Consider the following 18,376-nt stretch of genomic DNA (forward strand, 5'->3'; position numbering starts at 1 on the left):
GACGTATCCAATGAGCTATAATTCGTCTTTGTGTGATCAATAGATGGCGTTTAATCGCTTGTATAGGAATTTTAATTTTTGACATTCGAAAAATTAAAAAAAATGCGAAAAAACGAATACACGACCATCCAGTGATTGCAAAAAGACAAATTATAGCTCATTAGATTCGTCTCGTTGAGATGCGTCGAATGGTGGTAAATTCATGTCTCTAGCATCAATGGATCGTTTTCTAATACAAATTTTTTAAGAAACACTCACCATGTTCTATCTCGTGATGTATCGATGCTAGAGACTTGATTTTACCACCATTCGACGCGTCTCGATGAGAGGATTCCAACGAGCTATGGCTCGTTCTTGTACGATCACTGGATGGTCGTGTATTCATTTTTTCGCATTTTTCTTAATTTCGGATAGAACCGAACCGAACCGGACGGTTCCGGTTCGGTTCCATTTCAGTTTTCGGTTCTACCCGAACCGCAAAAAAACCGAACCGAACCGACCCGTTCAGAGCTTTAGTCTGGTTTTCATCCAGTTTTCAGTTTTCATTTTTTTTCATCCAAACATAACAGCATAAACCATTTTGAAAATGGCGATAATAAAATACTCCATAAATTTTTTCAGAAATCATCTGGACTTGTCTCAAAAATAGCGATTAAACCGAGTTCAAATGATCATCAAATCAGAAATGTGAGTACGCACTGTTGGCAAAAATTATAATTAGTATATTCTAAATTAGGGATGCCAAAAGTTCAGTTATAACCGATTATAGCCGGTTTTTATCAGTTTGGTTATGGTTTGGTTTCAGTCCAAGACTGACCAATTAACCGTCAGTTTTATATATAAAAAAAACTGACAAAAAAACTGATCAGTTAATCATATATTCCAAAAGAAAAAAATGTTTCTTTCATTAATTATATTGAGAATATTATTAAAAATTATGATTTTGGTGTTTATTTATATATATAGTATTCTTATTTTTGAAATAATAGGAAAATTTTTTATGTATTGATCACGTGATTTTTCATTCCGCTGAAAAAAATTGCAAAATTGACATTATTATCATAAAAAAAATTATAATTTTAAGGAATATTATCAAATAAAATTATAATTAACATTTCTAACATTAGTTCATTCAATTTTGCAGTAATTTTGCGATCAGTTTTGCAATTCGGTTTTATCGGTCAGTTTTGCGGTCAGTTCGGTTTCAGCTGAAAACCGCGTTTTTAAACCCGAAACTGAACCGAACTGACCATTGGCATCCCTATTCTAAATATTTTAAAAAAAGGTATTCCATTGAGATATATATATATATATATAATTATATATATTGCGCTTATTATTATTATTACTGTATTACCAGTTTACTCCAGAATAATATAATTCTTTGTATATTTTAACCCTTTTAATCTTAATGTTAGTACATTTCTAATTACTTCATTTTCTTTATGCATTTAATGTAATTTTCATCATCAAATTTTTATGAAGTGTTGACTTAATTCATAGATTTTGTTTTCACTTTGGTAGTTTCAATAAATATTCTTAATGCTCATTTATACTTATATTATTATATTCTTAGCCATAACTTTATATTCTTTATATTACATTTAAACAAATAGACCATCGATAATGTTATATTAAATGACATTTCATTTACTGTATTGTGATGTTACGTTATGGAATGTATGCATATTTAATTTTGAATAATCAGAATTTCATATAATTAGAATACTGAAATATAATACATAATAGCTTATTCCCAAATATGAATTATGGTGTCCTTTATGAAATTCTTGTTATATTAATTTATAATATTACTTTATGTTATAGGCCTGCATTTAGCCTTATTTTCGGATTTGACCAAAAATTTTTATATCACATTTTATGGTTTAAAAGTTTTATTTTAAATTTTTTTTTTTTTAAGTACTTTAATCGAAAATATAAGCTATAGTGCCGGCCCAAATTCTGAAATTACGAAACGATAAATCACGTGACCTCGGATCTCTGAAATTTTGAATTGTTACACTAAAGCTTTAATTCTGGCTGACATTATAGGCTTAGCCAGAATCATTGATTATTCGTGCAATAAACGTTTTATTTTAAATGTTGGTTTGTTATTCGATATATCAAGATATCCAATATATTAGCCGTTAATGAAAGAGGTGGATTTATGAAAGCTTTTGGAATTGGAACTTCTGTATTAATTTCTGTACTTGTTGGTAAAGTATTGTAATGATTTTTTTTTAATTGTTCTGTTAAATATATCAAAAAATCTTCTTATACCAGATTTTATATAAAATTATGTTAGGATCCAGTGTATCAAGATATACAGAATATTCCCAAACTTTGATTAAAATATTAAAATAAAAAAAAGAATGATAAAATTGTATGCAATATTTATTTGTAAAGAAATTTTGGTATAAAATGGTTAATTTTAATTATGGTCAAAATCGGCTGGAATTAAAAATTACAATAATGAAGGATGAAGGATATATTACCGCCGAATTTGGAAAAATTTGATATATCAAGATTTTTTGATATAACTGGGTGTCACAAATTCAATTTGATTGGATTTGAATTGCCAATCCATTGGATTGGACCAAAAATCTAATCCGTGTTCACATATTAAAGAAGTAGATTTTCAATTTTGATACTACTATCTTACGCGTTTTAGTCTAGACCAAAGAAAAATGATTCAAATACGTTTTCTAATTATTCTAATCATATATTTAATTTTTTTTGGACCAGTCTGACTCATCTTGTGAAGAAACAACTGATGATGATAATGATTTATTACTTGTTCATGAATGTATAGATGTTATTGAATGGAATAATTCTTTAAGAACAGTTTATAGAGTATAGATGAGCAAGAAGAGCGCGTAGCCTTTGTTGGTTTAATAATATATGCAATAGTTGGGAAATGCAGAATTTAAGTGCCATTTTAGAATAACAAAAATTACATTTGAGTGGTTATGTACTGGAATAACACCTATATTATTACAAAGAAACAACTCAAGAGGTGCTCCAAGGCTTCCAATAAAACATAAAGTTTCACTAACTTTATGGTTTTTGGCTACTGGTCAAAGCTATAGAACACTTGGGCAGTTATTTGCATTAGGAGAATCAACTATATGTTACGTTATTAGATCAGTTTTACAAGCAATTAAATGTCATTTTCTTTCTTCAAAAATTCAGTAAAAATTTAGAAAATATTGTTAAATTAATCTAAGTATTAATTATTATGATTTATTTTTTTTAGATTTCCCAATAGTTATGCTGAATTTAGTGATATTGCAAAAAGATTTAAAAGAAAAGCTGGTATTCCATATGTAATAGGAGCAATTGATGGAAGCCATATACCGATCAAGGCTCCAAAAGAATTTCCTATAGATTATTATAATACTGTAATAATAGGATACAATGTAATTTTTTTTTTGGTATTAATAATGATAACTTTTAATATTATTTATTCAATATTAAATTTTTTTTGATAACAATAAATTCCACAAATACATCATTTTTTCAAAATGTTCTAATCATCAATACATATCGATTTTCCATCAATATAATATGTAATATTTTGTTAATACTAAATTTATATGACTTCTCTTCAGGAAAAATTTGAAGATGAAACACCTGAACAACATAAAAAAAGATTAAATAATGAAAGTCAACCCGTCACAGAAAAAAACAAAAAACCGAGTGTAGAGAACAAAAAACCAAGTATAGAACAGACATAAATCTTATAGATCATCATAATTACATAAATCACCATATATCATATCAGTGTATTAGAATTCTTATATTACATTATCAGTTATCCTCATAAGTTCATGCAGATTTTACATAATTGTTATTTATTATTTCATAATACTATGTATTAGCATAATAATAAAATTATTGGATAGTAACGGGAGTTTATTATAAAAATTGCATGAACGGTCCCGTCAAACCGATAATATATAAATATAATTTAAATTACCCTAATACACTGTAATTATATCATTCTAATATAGACAGCAGCTACATTATTGTAAATATAATTCATATCATTCTAAATATAATTTATATTATTCTAATACTGTAAATATAATTGTCAATATGATTTAATATATTATTTTTTTGTTAACTAGTTATTAACTATAATTTTTAATTATAAACAAAAAACTGTAACCATTTTTTAATTTACTTAGTATTACATTATAATACTAAATTGTACAAACTCATTAGTCCCGGTACGAAGCAACGGGCAACTGCTAGTATATATATATATATATTACTGCAACATGTGTGGAATTGGAATCGATTTCCATTTCAGAATTGATTTTAGAGTCGACTATTCGTTTCTTAAATTTGATTCTAAAATCCGATTTTCGATTCCGATTAATCGTTTCTAATCGCACTATTAAATTTGTGGGAGAGCAAATTTCTGATGATCACAAATTTAACATTTTACTTATGTTTTTGCGTTAGAATACATAAATAATCAGTGATCTGCGGTAACTCTGGCCAAGTTTATAATTCCAGGCAGAATTAAAACTTTTATGTAACACAATTCACAAGATCGTAACAAATTTTGTGTAACAATTAATAGAAGATGTGAGATACCAGATTTGCATCAGCAGTCATCACATTAATAGAATCAGTATTATCAGTCATGTTTAATTTGTTATATTAGAAAATTACGAATTAATAGGAAGATTTCAACTTCCTTGATTATAAAATAAGATAGATATTATTCGAAATTTTGAATTCAGAAAAATATTTTTCTTATAGATTCGTATTTATAAAAAAATTATTCTTATCACTTTTGTGGATTGTTGGCTTTATTACCAATTTTTAACCGATTTATAATAATTTCTCATATTCAATCATAAATCGTCATAATTATCGTCCCAGAAAAACGTTGGACGTCACTTTTTCATTAATGATTTTCATTATATTGTATATATGAGCGATTCTATTATATTTTGTACAATGCCTATTCTCTGTTAAATCTATGGAAAAAAACTATCGGAAAACAACGGAATTAGATGGTTACAAAAAAATGTGTCCAATTTCAAAACGGATTATACCCGTTTGAAGGTTGAAACGAATTTTTTATTATACAAATATTATTAACCGTTTTATCAATTATAGTAATGTGTATCTATAAATAAATTAAATATGGCCAATTCGGTAAAAATACTGTGAATCTCACATAAATAATCATCTTTTAATTTCTTTTAATTTTTTTTGAACAAATATAATATGACAGAATTAAATATTGATTGTCTTAATCTTATTTTTAACGAATTACGAAAAGATAAAGAAACTTTATATTCATGCCTTTTAGTTAATAAAAGGTGGTGCCTTTTAGTTGTTCCTATTTTATGGGAAAAACATACACGGTATATTTATCATGAGGCTGAAAAAAAGTTTCATAATATAATACTTTCATCTTTATCATCATCATCAAAACAATTTTTAGGTGATAGTAATAATATTAAATTACCTTCAACAATTATTTCAAAACCATGAACATTTAATTACATTAGTTTTTGTAACATTCTTGAATCTAGGACTATAGATAGAATTATAATAAAATTTTTTAAGGCTAAAAAATTGAAAGATGGTAAAGTGGGAATTTGTAAGGAGTTAGGAAAAGTATTGGGAAGAAAGGGGAATACAATAAATTATCTTAGTTTATATTCAATTAATATTATTCCGTTAATGTCACTCGTTAATTTGAAAACTTTATTAATTTATAATTTTGAACTTTATGATAGTGATAGTATAGAGGTCGACAATATTCCCTATAAAAAAATTTTATCCGTTATTTCTGTAAAAACTCCGTAAAAATGAGCCTTTCACGGATCCATTCACGGAAAATGTAAATAATTCGATAAATTCCGTGATATAAAGTTATTAATTCCGGAAATATGAGCCTTTTACGGAAAGAAGATGGAATAAAAAAAACGGATTGACTTTTTTTGCAAGGATTTAGAAAATTTTATTAAATCAATTGCAAATAATTGTCCAAAGTTAAAAATTTATCCATTGGTATTACATCAAAAGAATTTATTCTTATTAAATCAATATTATTAAAATGTAGAAATTTAGTATGTGTAGAATTTAATAATATATGTTATGAAAATGATATTATAGGATGAAATATTAAATTATTTAATTGATAATTTACCAAAATCTTTAAATAAATTAATACTTAGTGGAAATTGGAAATATTCAATTGATATTTTGAAAGATTTCTTGAAAGTTGTAGGAATCATAAATTAATTCTTTTTGGAATTACATATGAAATTTTTATTACAGATAATCATGTAGCAATTGCTAGAAAATATGTTAATGAAGGAGTGATAGATGAGTTTAAAATTTTATATCCATCTCATACATCCCATTATTTATAGGATCACGCTATACAGTATATATATGGGTAAGTCATTACTCATTACATACAGTTTAATATATTTTACTAGCATAATATCGATTAAAATAATAGTGACTAAATATTGAGCTTCGAGAAAATAAAAATAGATATATTTTTAAATAAGAAGAGGATTAATGTAAATAGCTGATTAATTAACGTTCGATTTCCAAAAAATATCATTTATTATTATTAAGTAATGATGAATTCACAAGATAATGTTTTTAAAATATTTATTTATTTATTAGTTCTATTTACCTTTTGATAAACATAAAAAATTATATTACAAAATATTATTATTAATAAACAAAAATTGTAAAATGTTAATATTTTGAAATAAATTCTATTTATACGTGAAATTATAATTAAAATTCACTTGCCAATAGAAGATAGACAATATTAAAATAAGTATTAATTATAGAAATACATTATCAGTTTTATTTTTTTTTTTTTGGCTGGATATGTTTTTTATTTTTACTAGGTAAAATATATATACTGTATATATTCTAACTAAAAAGATCATATAAAAACATTTATTCAAAAAAAAAAAAAAAAAATATTTATTGAAGAAAAAAATATTATTAAAATTAAAAATCAGAAAAACAGCTTAAAGGCACTTATCATAGTACAATTAGCCTAAAAGACAAAATAAATAATAATATTTTACATACTGTATATATATGTTGTATGTGATTTCTGAATACCGGTGGAAATCAGATCTTGGCCAGAATTACGAAATCCTAGTATGGCACTATGCTTTAATTCTGGCCAACATCCCGTAAATCCACATAAGCACCTATAACATATACATACAGATTTTATTATATTATTATTTACAGTATATATAATTTAAAATCACATAACCACATATCTAATTTTCACATGGAACATTTATCTTGAAGAGGAAAAAAAAGAAAAAAATAGTTTATTTCTTTTAAAAATACATAAAATAAAATCATTTTATTAATTTTATATCAGGCACATTTAAAAATAACTCTTTTACGACCACTTTTATTAATAGCTTTGAGCAGTTTTTTCTTACCATCTTTTCAAATTTTGATTAAGAAATTGATTTACCAAAAAGAGTTTTTTAGCTAATAAAATCTAGTAATTTAATCAATATTACAATTATTGTTTCTAATTATTAATCTTGCTAAATATAACAATACTTTTAGTAATAATTTCTATGTTGATATGCCTTTATTATCAAAATTCACTGAAAAACTTTGTTATCATAAAATCATCTATATTTCTTAATTATTATATGCAATAAATCCTTATAATTTAAATAATTTTCTATAATGATTTCTGATTTCTGGTAGTTTGTTATAGTTTGTTGTATGTAAATAATAAATAAAAAATAATTATTTATATAATTATATTAAAGAATTTTATTTTTTTTTGTTGCCTGCAGCACATTTTAGAATTTTTTTTTTCCCCCTATATTGTTTATCAAATTCTTAATTTTTATAAGATCTATCATGAAATAAAATTTCTTTAACCCTTCTTCTATATTATCATTTTCAAATATACTATTTTTGGTTATTGTAATGAATTCTTCTGATTTGATTAAATTATCAATTTTTTCAATTCTTTTGTTGTATTCCTCATTCATTCTTTCTTCATTATTAAATTTCTTTATCCATTCATTTTCTCAATTAAGTTATTTAAGATTTTGTATGGTTTTATAGCTCCTTCTTCTCTTCTTGTTTCTATAATTCTACTATTTTTATTTTCTAAGTATATTCAACAAATTTTTGAATCTCTTTTTTTGCTAACATTTCGATTGCAACTTTCGCAAACCTTTAATAAAGGTGAATTATTCATATCTAATCTATCTTTACTAAATGTATAGTATATTCCCATTCTTTGATAATTTTTACTATGTGATCTTTTTTTATCTTTGGCAAAAACCAAGAAACTATAGTATTCTTTTCTTGTCTTTCATTTTCATCAAAGTAATTTATATGAATATTACTTTTTTCTGTTCTTCTGATATATTCATTTTTAATTTTTCTTGTGTTTCCGTTCACATTATCAAATATTTTTGTTTCTAGTTCTTTAAACCATGCTGGTATTTTACCTTTCGTGCTTCCCCCAACTCTTTACACACATGTTTCCATTTCATCATTGTAATTCCGTCTAATTCTAATGTATCTTCTATGAATATTACTTTTTTATTCTTTCTTGACAATGCACTTTTAAATATATTTTTTTCACTTAATATTTCTGTAATATCTATCTTTCCTCCTTTTATTATATGATTTTCATTATTTTTATTGATTATTTCATGATCACAAAGATTGATATTTTCATTATTTAATATTTTTATCGCTGCTATAATCCAATTATTATTATTTCTTGATGATAATTTCATTTCTCCTGGACATTTTGATGTCCAAATCTTTTTCTATTCTTGAGACATTTTTATTTTGAATAATTTTTTTAACTTTTCATTACCATTTGCTTGGTAAAGTAGATTTTTACAGATCATTTCCAATTGTAGATCATATATATGTTTTGCTCTATATATGTCTTTATCAAAAATTATAAAGTTTGGCATTATTTTCACTAAGCCCGCCCTTTTTTTTAAGTATTATATTAAGTCTCGTCATCATTTTTGAACATTCTTCTTTACTTAATATAATAGCAGCTAATTGGTATTCAATTCTTGGTATAATCACCATGTTCCATACCGCTATGATCTATTTCTCATTAAGTCTCTTCCAGTTAAAAATATTACACACGCTGTTAATAATTGAAATTATTTTTTCTTTGTATATCTTTCTTTTATTGTTATGTCTGAAAAAAATTCCTAAATAAAGCACATTTTAGAATAACTGAAAAACAGAGAGTACAAATAAATGTACTATTGACTATCATTATCCTAATATTATCAGTGATTAAACTACTCATCATCCATATCAGGAACCCACGTATTTGAAGACTTTGCCTAGAGGAGTAAGCTTTGTGTGAAACAATTCTTTCTTAGAGGGAACCCTCCTCCTGGTTTATAGTGTAAGTGCCCCAAAAGACTTAAAGAAATTTATTTATGATTATAATTATTTAGTTTAATATATTATATTTTTGCATTTAATGTGGAATTGTTAAAAAGAACTATAAGGCATTTTTCTCACTAGAACTAATAGTATTGACTTGTTCAAGGTAAGAGAAGTAAGTTTATAAGAATATTAATTTATTATTTTGATTTTCAAAGTTAAATTGTTAACTGGTCAATCATTTCTCAGGAAATGCATAATAATTGATCTGTACAGTCTAATATTTTTAATCTCCACCTCCTGTAAAACTATAGATTTTTTATTGTACACTTCAGTTGATATATCCAATTGGGATTTGTGCTTATCATTAACACAAATAATAAAACAAACATAATCTTGAAAGAATAGCAAATCATGCAAATATTAAAATAATACAATAATTGATCTGTACAATCAAATGCTGTTATCCATCTTGTTTTAATATTCTTAATCTCCATATCCTGTAAAACTATAGACTTTATTGTACACTTCAGTTGCTGTAGTAAGCACAAATAAAGCAAACATAATCTCGAAAAGAATAGCAAATCATGCAAATATTAAATAATAGCTTTTCCAGAGCATTGATTTCTTGTTCAAATTCTTCATTAATTATCAGTATTTTCTAGTTTATTTTTTGGGTCTTGTAATTCTTTAGTGACTTTATCTAATTGCAGTTTTAATTTTTATTTTAAGCTTTTAATATTGTCTTTATGATTATTTATTACTACTTTCTTGCAATTTATGAAATTTAAGACATGGGAAGTAATTCTTATTTTTGGTCACAAAAAAGTATAGGTACTTATATCTGAAATAGCTGTTTCAGGTAAATTTACATTATCTTAAGGTTTCTTGTTATTAAAGCTACTATTATAAACTATTATAAACATTATATTGTCATCTTTGCCAATTTTATAATATTATTTTTTTATATTTCTTAATTAAATGTATTTGCTTCATTTTTTAAAATTTTTGTAGTATATCTATTTAATTACTTAATAATTTGATAAGTAAGCCTAAAGTGCTAATTGTCAGTGAAATTATTTGGTTATGGAACCATATAGCTGATATATTGTAGATCCAACTTTACTGGATTGATGATTATATATTAGGCATATTCTCTTATTATGATAAAGCTTTTAAGCTTTAAGTGATGGTAAGGGGGAGGAGTCTGAATAAAAAAAATTTAGTGAACATTAGATGCTTTAAAAGCTACATTATTACCAAATTTTGAATAATGTTAATTGATTCTTAATAATTTTTTTTTATTCTTGAGAAGTGTGAAATTGTTAGGATAAGGTGAAACTGATAAATTACAACCATTTTTGCATTAAAATAAATGTTTTCAAATTTTGCTTTTGGGTATCTTAATATTTGATAAAATTAAGGTTGCTTGCCGAAACCTAGGGGTTTAGGCAAGATGGCGTTTCGCCGAAAAGCGAAATTCTGCCAAAACTATATTAAAGTTATATTAAAAAACTGGCGAAACTTTGGAGAAAGGTGAAACTGCCGAAACTTATTATAAATGCCGAAACTGCCGAAACTCTGCCGAAACTATAATAAATCTATAGTAAAATTTTGACGAAACTAATCGTAGGATTTTGAAGAGGTTTAGACAAGCAACCTTAGATAAAATACAGTATTGTTAGCTCATTTTTATACTAGAATTTTTTGTCCAGAAAGTTGGTCCTCTGAATTGTGAAATAATAGCTTTTAACCAAGTTTCAGATGTATCTGTATTAATTATAGCTATTGCATCTATTTTTTGTTAATAAAAACAGTTAATATTTGTATAATTTTCAGTCATATATGATACAAATTTAAATTTTTTTTAAAATATGCCAACAGGCAAACTAGAATGATTTTTAAAATATGCCATCATTAAGGTTGCTTGCCAAAACTAGAGGGTTTCGGCAGAATGGTGTACGTGAAACTGCTAAAACTAGTTTCGCGAAATCATCAAGGAATGCCAAAACTGCGAAACCTATCAAAACCGTGAAACTGCCATAATTTGCCGAAACTGTTTTGGCGTTTCGGCAATACTTTTGATTTAATTAGAGTTTCAGCATTTAAACAATTTATAAGAATAAAGACAATATGATTTTTTGTATGTAAATATTTATTTTATAATATTTAATATTAAACTAATAAAATATACAATTAAAAATATAATAAAAATTAAAATTTAATATCTTTATCTTCTATGTGGGGACCTGCTTCTACCTCTTCTTCTATCTCTACTTCTATCCCGTCTTCTATCTCTACTTCTGTCTTGTCTTCTATATTTACTTCTATCTCTACTTTTTGATCGAGACTTAGATCATGACCTCCTTCTTTCCCTTCGCAATCTATATTCATATTGACGTCGATCATGCGTAGAATGCCGCCGTCGATACTCTCGTCTAAACAGATCTAAAATCCAATAAAAATATTAATGAATTGAATGAATTGCCTAAATAAAATTAATTTAAAATAATAATTAATAATAATTACCGGTTTGTAGCCAAAATTTATCGTTCATATCAGCGAAACACGCTCTATTGAAACTATTTAGGCTTACAATAGGAATGTCATCATCATTATTATTTTTCATAACCTTGTTTGAGGGCATTCCATTTTGTAGAGCATTGCCTAGGTGTCGCTGCAAATCCGGTTGCAGTGAACACCCTATTTGCTATTATTGTCCATGTATTTACATGGTGATGGTTTGCAATTCTTTTGAATTGCTGATGCAAATTTCTTCACTTGGCGATTAATTACCTAGCAGCGGTAATTGTCCATTGGAATGCTGGTGGTGGCGGTGGAACAAAAGGTACTAATGCTGCCATTTTTTATTTTTATGATTTTTTCGTAACTTGAAAATTAAATACAATTTGAAAATTAAAATACAATTTGGTTTTGAATTGCGAAAAAAAATCCTATATACTTCAAATTTCATAATATTTATACTAATTTTAAAATTCGTTATAATGTTTAAAACATGCATGAACTGATGAACATAATAACATTCTACATAATTAAAGTATTTGTAACAAAATAAATACAGTTTTAATTCTAATGTAATAAATTTAATTAATGCAGTTCTAAATTTTTTTTTGTAATGCAGTTCTTAAAATTTATTGATCTAATGTAATAAATTTAATTAATGAAGTCCTTAAAACTTATTGATTCTAATAAAATATGCTTATCCTTATATTTTAATTAAATTGCACTATTTTTAAAATATAATATGCTTATGCTTATTCCTTAATTAAATTGCAATGTTTTAAAATATAATATAAAATTACAATTGCCTGCATAATTATATGTTAACTGGACTTTGATCGCGAATATTTTGCCCTGCATAATCACATCATTTATTTCCTAAATAGTATCATTATTTAAATCACATGATATTAGAATTAATTCTCATTGGATTAACTATTGTAATTATTTCTCATTATTATTATTTCTCATTATCATTATAATTATCATCATTATTATCACCGTCATTCATACCTAATACATCATCTATATCATAATCATAGTCACCTTTCCCAGCTCTCTTGTTATTACCACTATCATCAACTTCATCATCTTTCGCATTATTTTCATCTGAATCATCCAATATATCTCTTGGAATATCGCTGATTTCACTAGTAATTGAATCATGCGATAAATTAACAAATTAATCAATCCATAGACTTTCGATTACTATATGGCAATTATCTTTGGGTATTGTTTTGCCGCTTGTAGTTAATCTTTAAGTAGAAGCTTGCTCCTCATTATATTCCTCATCATCATCTTCTGCAAAAGCTTCTGCAATACAGTAGGACAAACTTGGGGGTTCTGGGACAGCGGCTATCACATAGGTCTAACCATAATTTAGTGTACCCCCAGACCACCTAGCCTTGTTTTCTGATATAATAACACTATACCTGTTTTTCTATCCCCAGACCACCTAACTTTGATTCCCGATATGTTATTACTTGATAGCTAAAAAGAACCCCCCAAGCGTTGTAGATAAGATTAACATCATATATTCCTAGGCATTATTACCACGCATAGATCCATTCCAGGGTATCATAATTTTATGCTATATCAGATTGCCTTTATAAGTGCCAAAGGTATGAAGAACACAAAGTGTCTGTAATACCGATATCACGATTCAGCAATCCATTGTGGTATACTATTTTTATGATACTCTAAAATGGATTCATTCGATAATTTAAGCCATTCATGCTTTAACCAAAAATTTTTAACAGGAAGGTAACTAGACATATTGTAAAGCTTTTCCTGCTATACGAAAAAATCTGGGACAGCGAAGTCTAACCAAAAATCTAACCCAGGTCTAACCAAAAATGTATAGCAGGAAGGCAACTAGATATGTTTTAAAGCTTTTCCTCCTATACAAAAAAATCTGGGACAGCGAAGTCTAACCAAAAATCCAACCCAGGTCTAACCAAAAAATGTATAGCAGGAAGGCAACCAGACATATTGTAAAGCTTTCTCTGCAATACGAAAAAATCTGGGACAACAGGTCTAACCAAAAATCTGACCGAGGTCTAACCAAAAAATATATAGCAGGTAGTCAACTAGACATATTGTAAAGCTTCCCCTGCAATACGAAAAAATCTGGGACAATGAAGTCTAACCAAAATTTAATCCTAATCATAAATTGCTCTGATTCTTTGACGAAGCCTATTTTCATACCGATTTTGATATAGCTTTCTGTCCATATGGACTGAACTTTGATTGAACTGGGTTTAGACTCAAATCAAACTGGGTTCAAACTTGGATCAAACTGGGTTCAGACTCAAATTAAACTGGGTTCAAACTTGGATTGAACTGGGTTCAGACTTAGATCGAACTAGGTTCAAACTTGGATCGAACTAGGTTCAGACTCAGATAAAACTGAGATTGCTTTGATTCTTTGACAAAGCCTTTTTTCATACCGATTTTGATAATAACTTCCAATATGAGATTGACATCGACCACTAGATGAACCTGTAGGTTTACCACATACAGCACAAGGAAAACGTGATTTTGTCTTCCAATAAATGTGACAACCTTCTGGCCTCATACAAGGACGACCACAAGGCTTTCCTGTATTATGTAAATATTCACAAGTATATTCTCCAATCATTTTTATTAAGTATAAATAAGTTAAATTAAAAAAAACTTTACATAATATAAAAATATCTACCCAAGCTATACCAGCTAAGCCAACATACCGTGAAATTGAGTCAGCTCTAATTGCAGTAATTAAAGCAGGCATCCTTTACAAGAAACCAAAGGATGGTAAATTCATATTATGTTACAAACAAAGGATAATTAACTTGCGTCAAGCAGAAGAACCAGAAAATTTTGTTCTTGAAACAGCACAATCTATTCTACCTAATGAGACAAAGTATCAGCAAATCTTGGAAAATTATAAGACCTGGTATAGCAGAGAGCCAAAACTTTTGTCTGCTATCAATAAGCTATACAGATTATACTAAGAATTGGCAAAAGACTACTTCCTCACAGACTCCCAAGCAGATGATGAGGTAGAAGACTATCTTAATTCGTAAGTACCCATTGTGGTGGAAGTTCTGTATCATCTGGTATAACCAAAATTTCTTCCCTCACAAAGGATCTCTCTGATTCTTTACCATCATCATCAATAAGCCAGTACAAAACTGGTTGATTTTTCTGTGTTAAAGACATATGAATATGATAAATCTTAGGTGACCAATTCATATCTCCTGCTCGACGTCTTTCACCTTTCAGATCATTTGGTTCAAGTAAGTACCTTATACTTATATCAGGTGGTAGTTTCTCCTCTTCATACCCAACAGGTCCATCACGAGGATAAGAAGATTTGGAAGACACTCGTGATTTTTTTATAGCTACAGCAGGAGATATACCAAGTTGTTGGGTCACTGAGTTATTTATACTTTTTACAGCAATAGGTAAGTTTTTTACCCAGACTCGAGATCTCGTTTTACCTAAAGTTAGTAAGTCAGATGCATCTTGAGAGGGAAATAGTTTCTCAACCAAGGTACGGTTATATCGCTCCACAATGCCAACAGTACGCTTAGACTTGGCCTTCTGAATCTTTACACCATGGGAAGTTATCAGCTTTTCACACTCACCTTTAAACTCTGAACCCCTATCTGTAATCAATAATTTTGGCCAAGTGAGCAGACATGTTGTATCATCATATACCTTTTCAAAAGCCCGAGCAATAGTATGAGAAGTTAGGATTTCCTGTCGATCTTTAACACTGGTTGAACCTATAGGGACACTTTCTTTATACCTCGATGCTATATCAACTATATTGAGACAGAAAAGATAAGTCACATGTCCAACCTTGTCATATGGCATATACAAAATGTCAGCTTGATGAACTTCATTGGGAACTTGTATAGAACTAAAACTTACACGAGGATAAATTGGGGACGAGGTTTGTGGACTTGATGTACTGCCTGTCTTTCAAGCCAATCTTCCACTTCATCTAAGGTGAAATCATATCCAGCATTTTGTGATGTCTGATACAATTTTTTGGCAGTCCTCTGATATCCAGATGGTTGATAAAATATTCTGCGTAAAACCAAAGTCACCTCTACATTTCGTGCTTTATCAGAATCTATTGGAATAATAGGAATCAATGGGAGTTGAACAGGCATATCTTGATTTGTTAAATAGCAACTTTGATTTGCGCAAACAGCTAGTTCAAGAGGAAACAAATAATATTTCCAATAAGGAGAAAATCCGTAAACTCACAAAGGAGATAGAGGCATGTGAATGATACATTTTCTACCTTGAAAAAAATCTTGTCTCACGTGAGGATGAGATCGATCGGTTAAAGGCAGAGTGTCAGTCCACTTTAGTTGAACTTGGAAAGTATCGAGATCACTTAGAGTTAAAGGAAGAGGCACTTGTTGCCTAGAATGAACGTATCATTCAGCTTGAAGACACAGTAGATAAACTTAAAAAACACATTCAAGAATTATCTTTATGTAAAGGAAAGATAGAAATGGATGAAGATAATGAATTATTCAATCCTATTCTAAGAATACTAGACCGCCGACAGGCAGTTGCAGATTGTGTGTCTGAGATTCGACTATTTTTTGATCGGAATAGGATTCCAATTCCACAAGACATAGATGATGTCTTTAATGCTACCACTCAAAGTCTTGATGAAATTATTCGTCAAGCTGCTCTAATGCAAGAAATTGGTGTAGACCAACTAAATCAGATAGAAGGATTGCAGACATTACTTGGAGAATCTTTAGATCGTACAAATGCTCTTAATCAAGACTTAATAAGAGTACGTGATGATTTTACATATGAGAGAAATGCTCGTAGACACTGGGAAACTGTTGCACAACAGAATCAAGCACATATTGCAGGAATACAAATAGCCAATCTAGGTATACGTTTTCTGAATAGACGTAAAGATGCACAACTGGCAAACCAGCAGAATCAGCTGGTAAATCAACAGAATCAGATAGCAAACCAACAGAATCAGATAGCTGAGCATAGAAGGAATGCATACAGGCTGATGTTACGCTATAATGCTGATACAGAACGTTGGAGAAGAAGGCATGCAGGTTGTATACGTCAGGCACAAAACTGGCAAAGACAATATAGGATTTCACAGACCCAGGTACAAGCACAGGCCCAAAATATTTTAAATTTACAACAACAAATATTAGCGTTACAAAACAATCCTCCAAACATGGCTACAATACAAGATGTCATGCATACTATATCACCAGGTCTTGCACAGTTACCATTTTATGATGGACAAGAGCTGCCAGACTCTTATTATCAAAAGCTTAGAGCTGTCAATGAGATGGCTCGTCCACTAGCTTTTGCTGGTTTTAATGCTGCTATGAGGTGCAGTGTTATGAAAAATAAAATGTCTGGTAGATTTATTCCTGTTCCAGCAAATAATCCATATAATGCCAATGCTGCTATTAATACAGAATCAGAGTTTCTAAACTGGCTGCAAGGAAAATATAGAGATGTGATGGTTGGAACAAATCAAGGTGCTATAATAGCACTCATGAATGAATCATTTTCTCCTATAAATACACCAGATACATATGCAAAAAGGATTCGATCATTAGCACAAAGACAAGTATATGCTGAAATTTTACCTTATCTATATAATCATTTGCCTGATGTTTTAGAAATAAGAGTTAGAATTGCTGCTCCTGCTGATCTTGATGCTTTCTTTAATGAGTTACGTAATAAATGGTATGAAAGTGAAGGGCGAAAAAATCCAACCACTATAGTAGAACAACCACAGAATAGAACTGCATTAGAAAAGCTTGCAGATATAGCAGTACGTCTTGGCTATACTGGTGACATAACAAATCCTGTAACAATACATACTTTCATTGAGAGTGATCTTACCAGAAAGTTAGGTGGACAAACACAACATCTAAGAAGAGATCACTTCAGAACTGGTCAGGTTAAAAAGGTGACAAAGACAACCAAATCTTCTCCTAAACGTCATTGCTCAAACTGTGGTAGAACAGGTCATTCCAAGAACAAGTATCCACGGAGTAAACGTACTAAGAAAGTTAACAATACTCATATAGTTGACTATGAAGAATCTGAAAGTGATGAGGAAACTGATGAAGAAACTGAGGAAGAGTTAACTGAAGAAGAAGAAAAGGAGGATGAACCTCAGAATTGCTTTAGTGTAAAAAAAAAACTCATCAACGTGGAGTTTCGGTAAAAACCAAAAGGAAAAAATCCTGTACTTCCAAATCTAAAAGAGAACCTATTCTCAAGAAAACTGATGAAGTCTTTCATGCAGCACTGAAGTCTATAATTGCTTCACTAGCAGCACAATGTCCTAAAGAAATCCTCCTACAGATTAATGCTTATACCAATCAAGCATATGAGAATCTAAAAGACCCGCTTTTAAATCATTTTGTTA

At 28.5% G+C, this 18,376-nt stretch overlaps 1 protein-coding gene across 1 annotated transcript; it reads left to right on the forward strand.

Moving 5' to 3' along the window:
• Window positions 1–5,247: 5,247 nt before the first annotated feature.
• OCT59_029312 (uncharacterized protein) lies at window positions 5,248–5,517 on the forward strand (the record flags this gene model as incomplete). Its single annotated transcript, XM_025326976.2, has 1 exon — window positions 5,248–5,517. One exon carries the CDS (start codon window positions 5,248–5,250, stop codon window positions 5,515–5,517), a length of 270 nt encoding a protein of 89 aa, XP_025173542.2.
• Between the last annotated feature and the right edge of the window lie 12,859 nt (window positions 5,518–18,376).

This window comes from Rhizophagus irregularis, chromosome 9, assembly GCF_026210795.1.
Source record: "Rhizophagus irregularis chromosome 9, complete sequence".
In the NCBI taxonomy this organism is placed as follows: Eukaryota; Fungi; Glomeromycota; class Glomeromycetes; order Glomerales; family Glomeraceae; genus Rhizophagus; species Rhizophagus irregularis.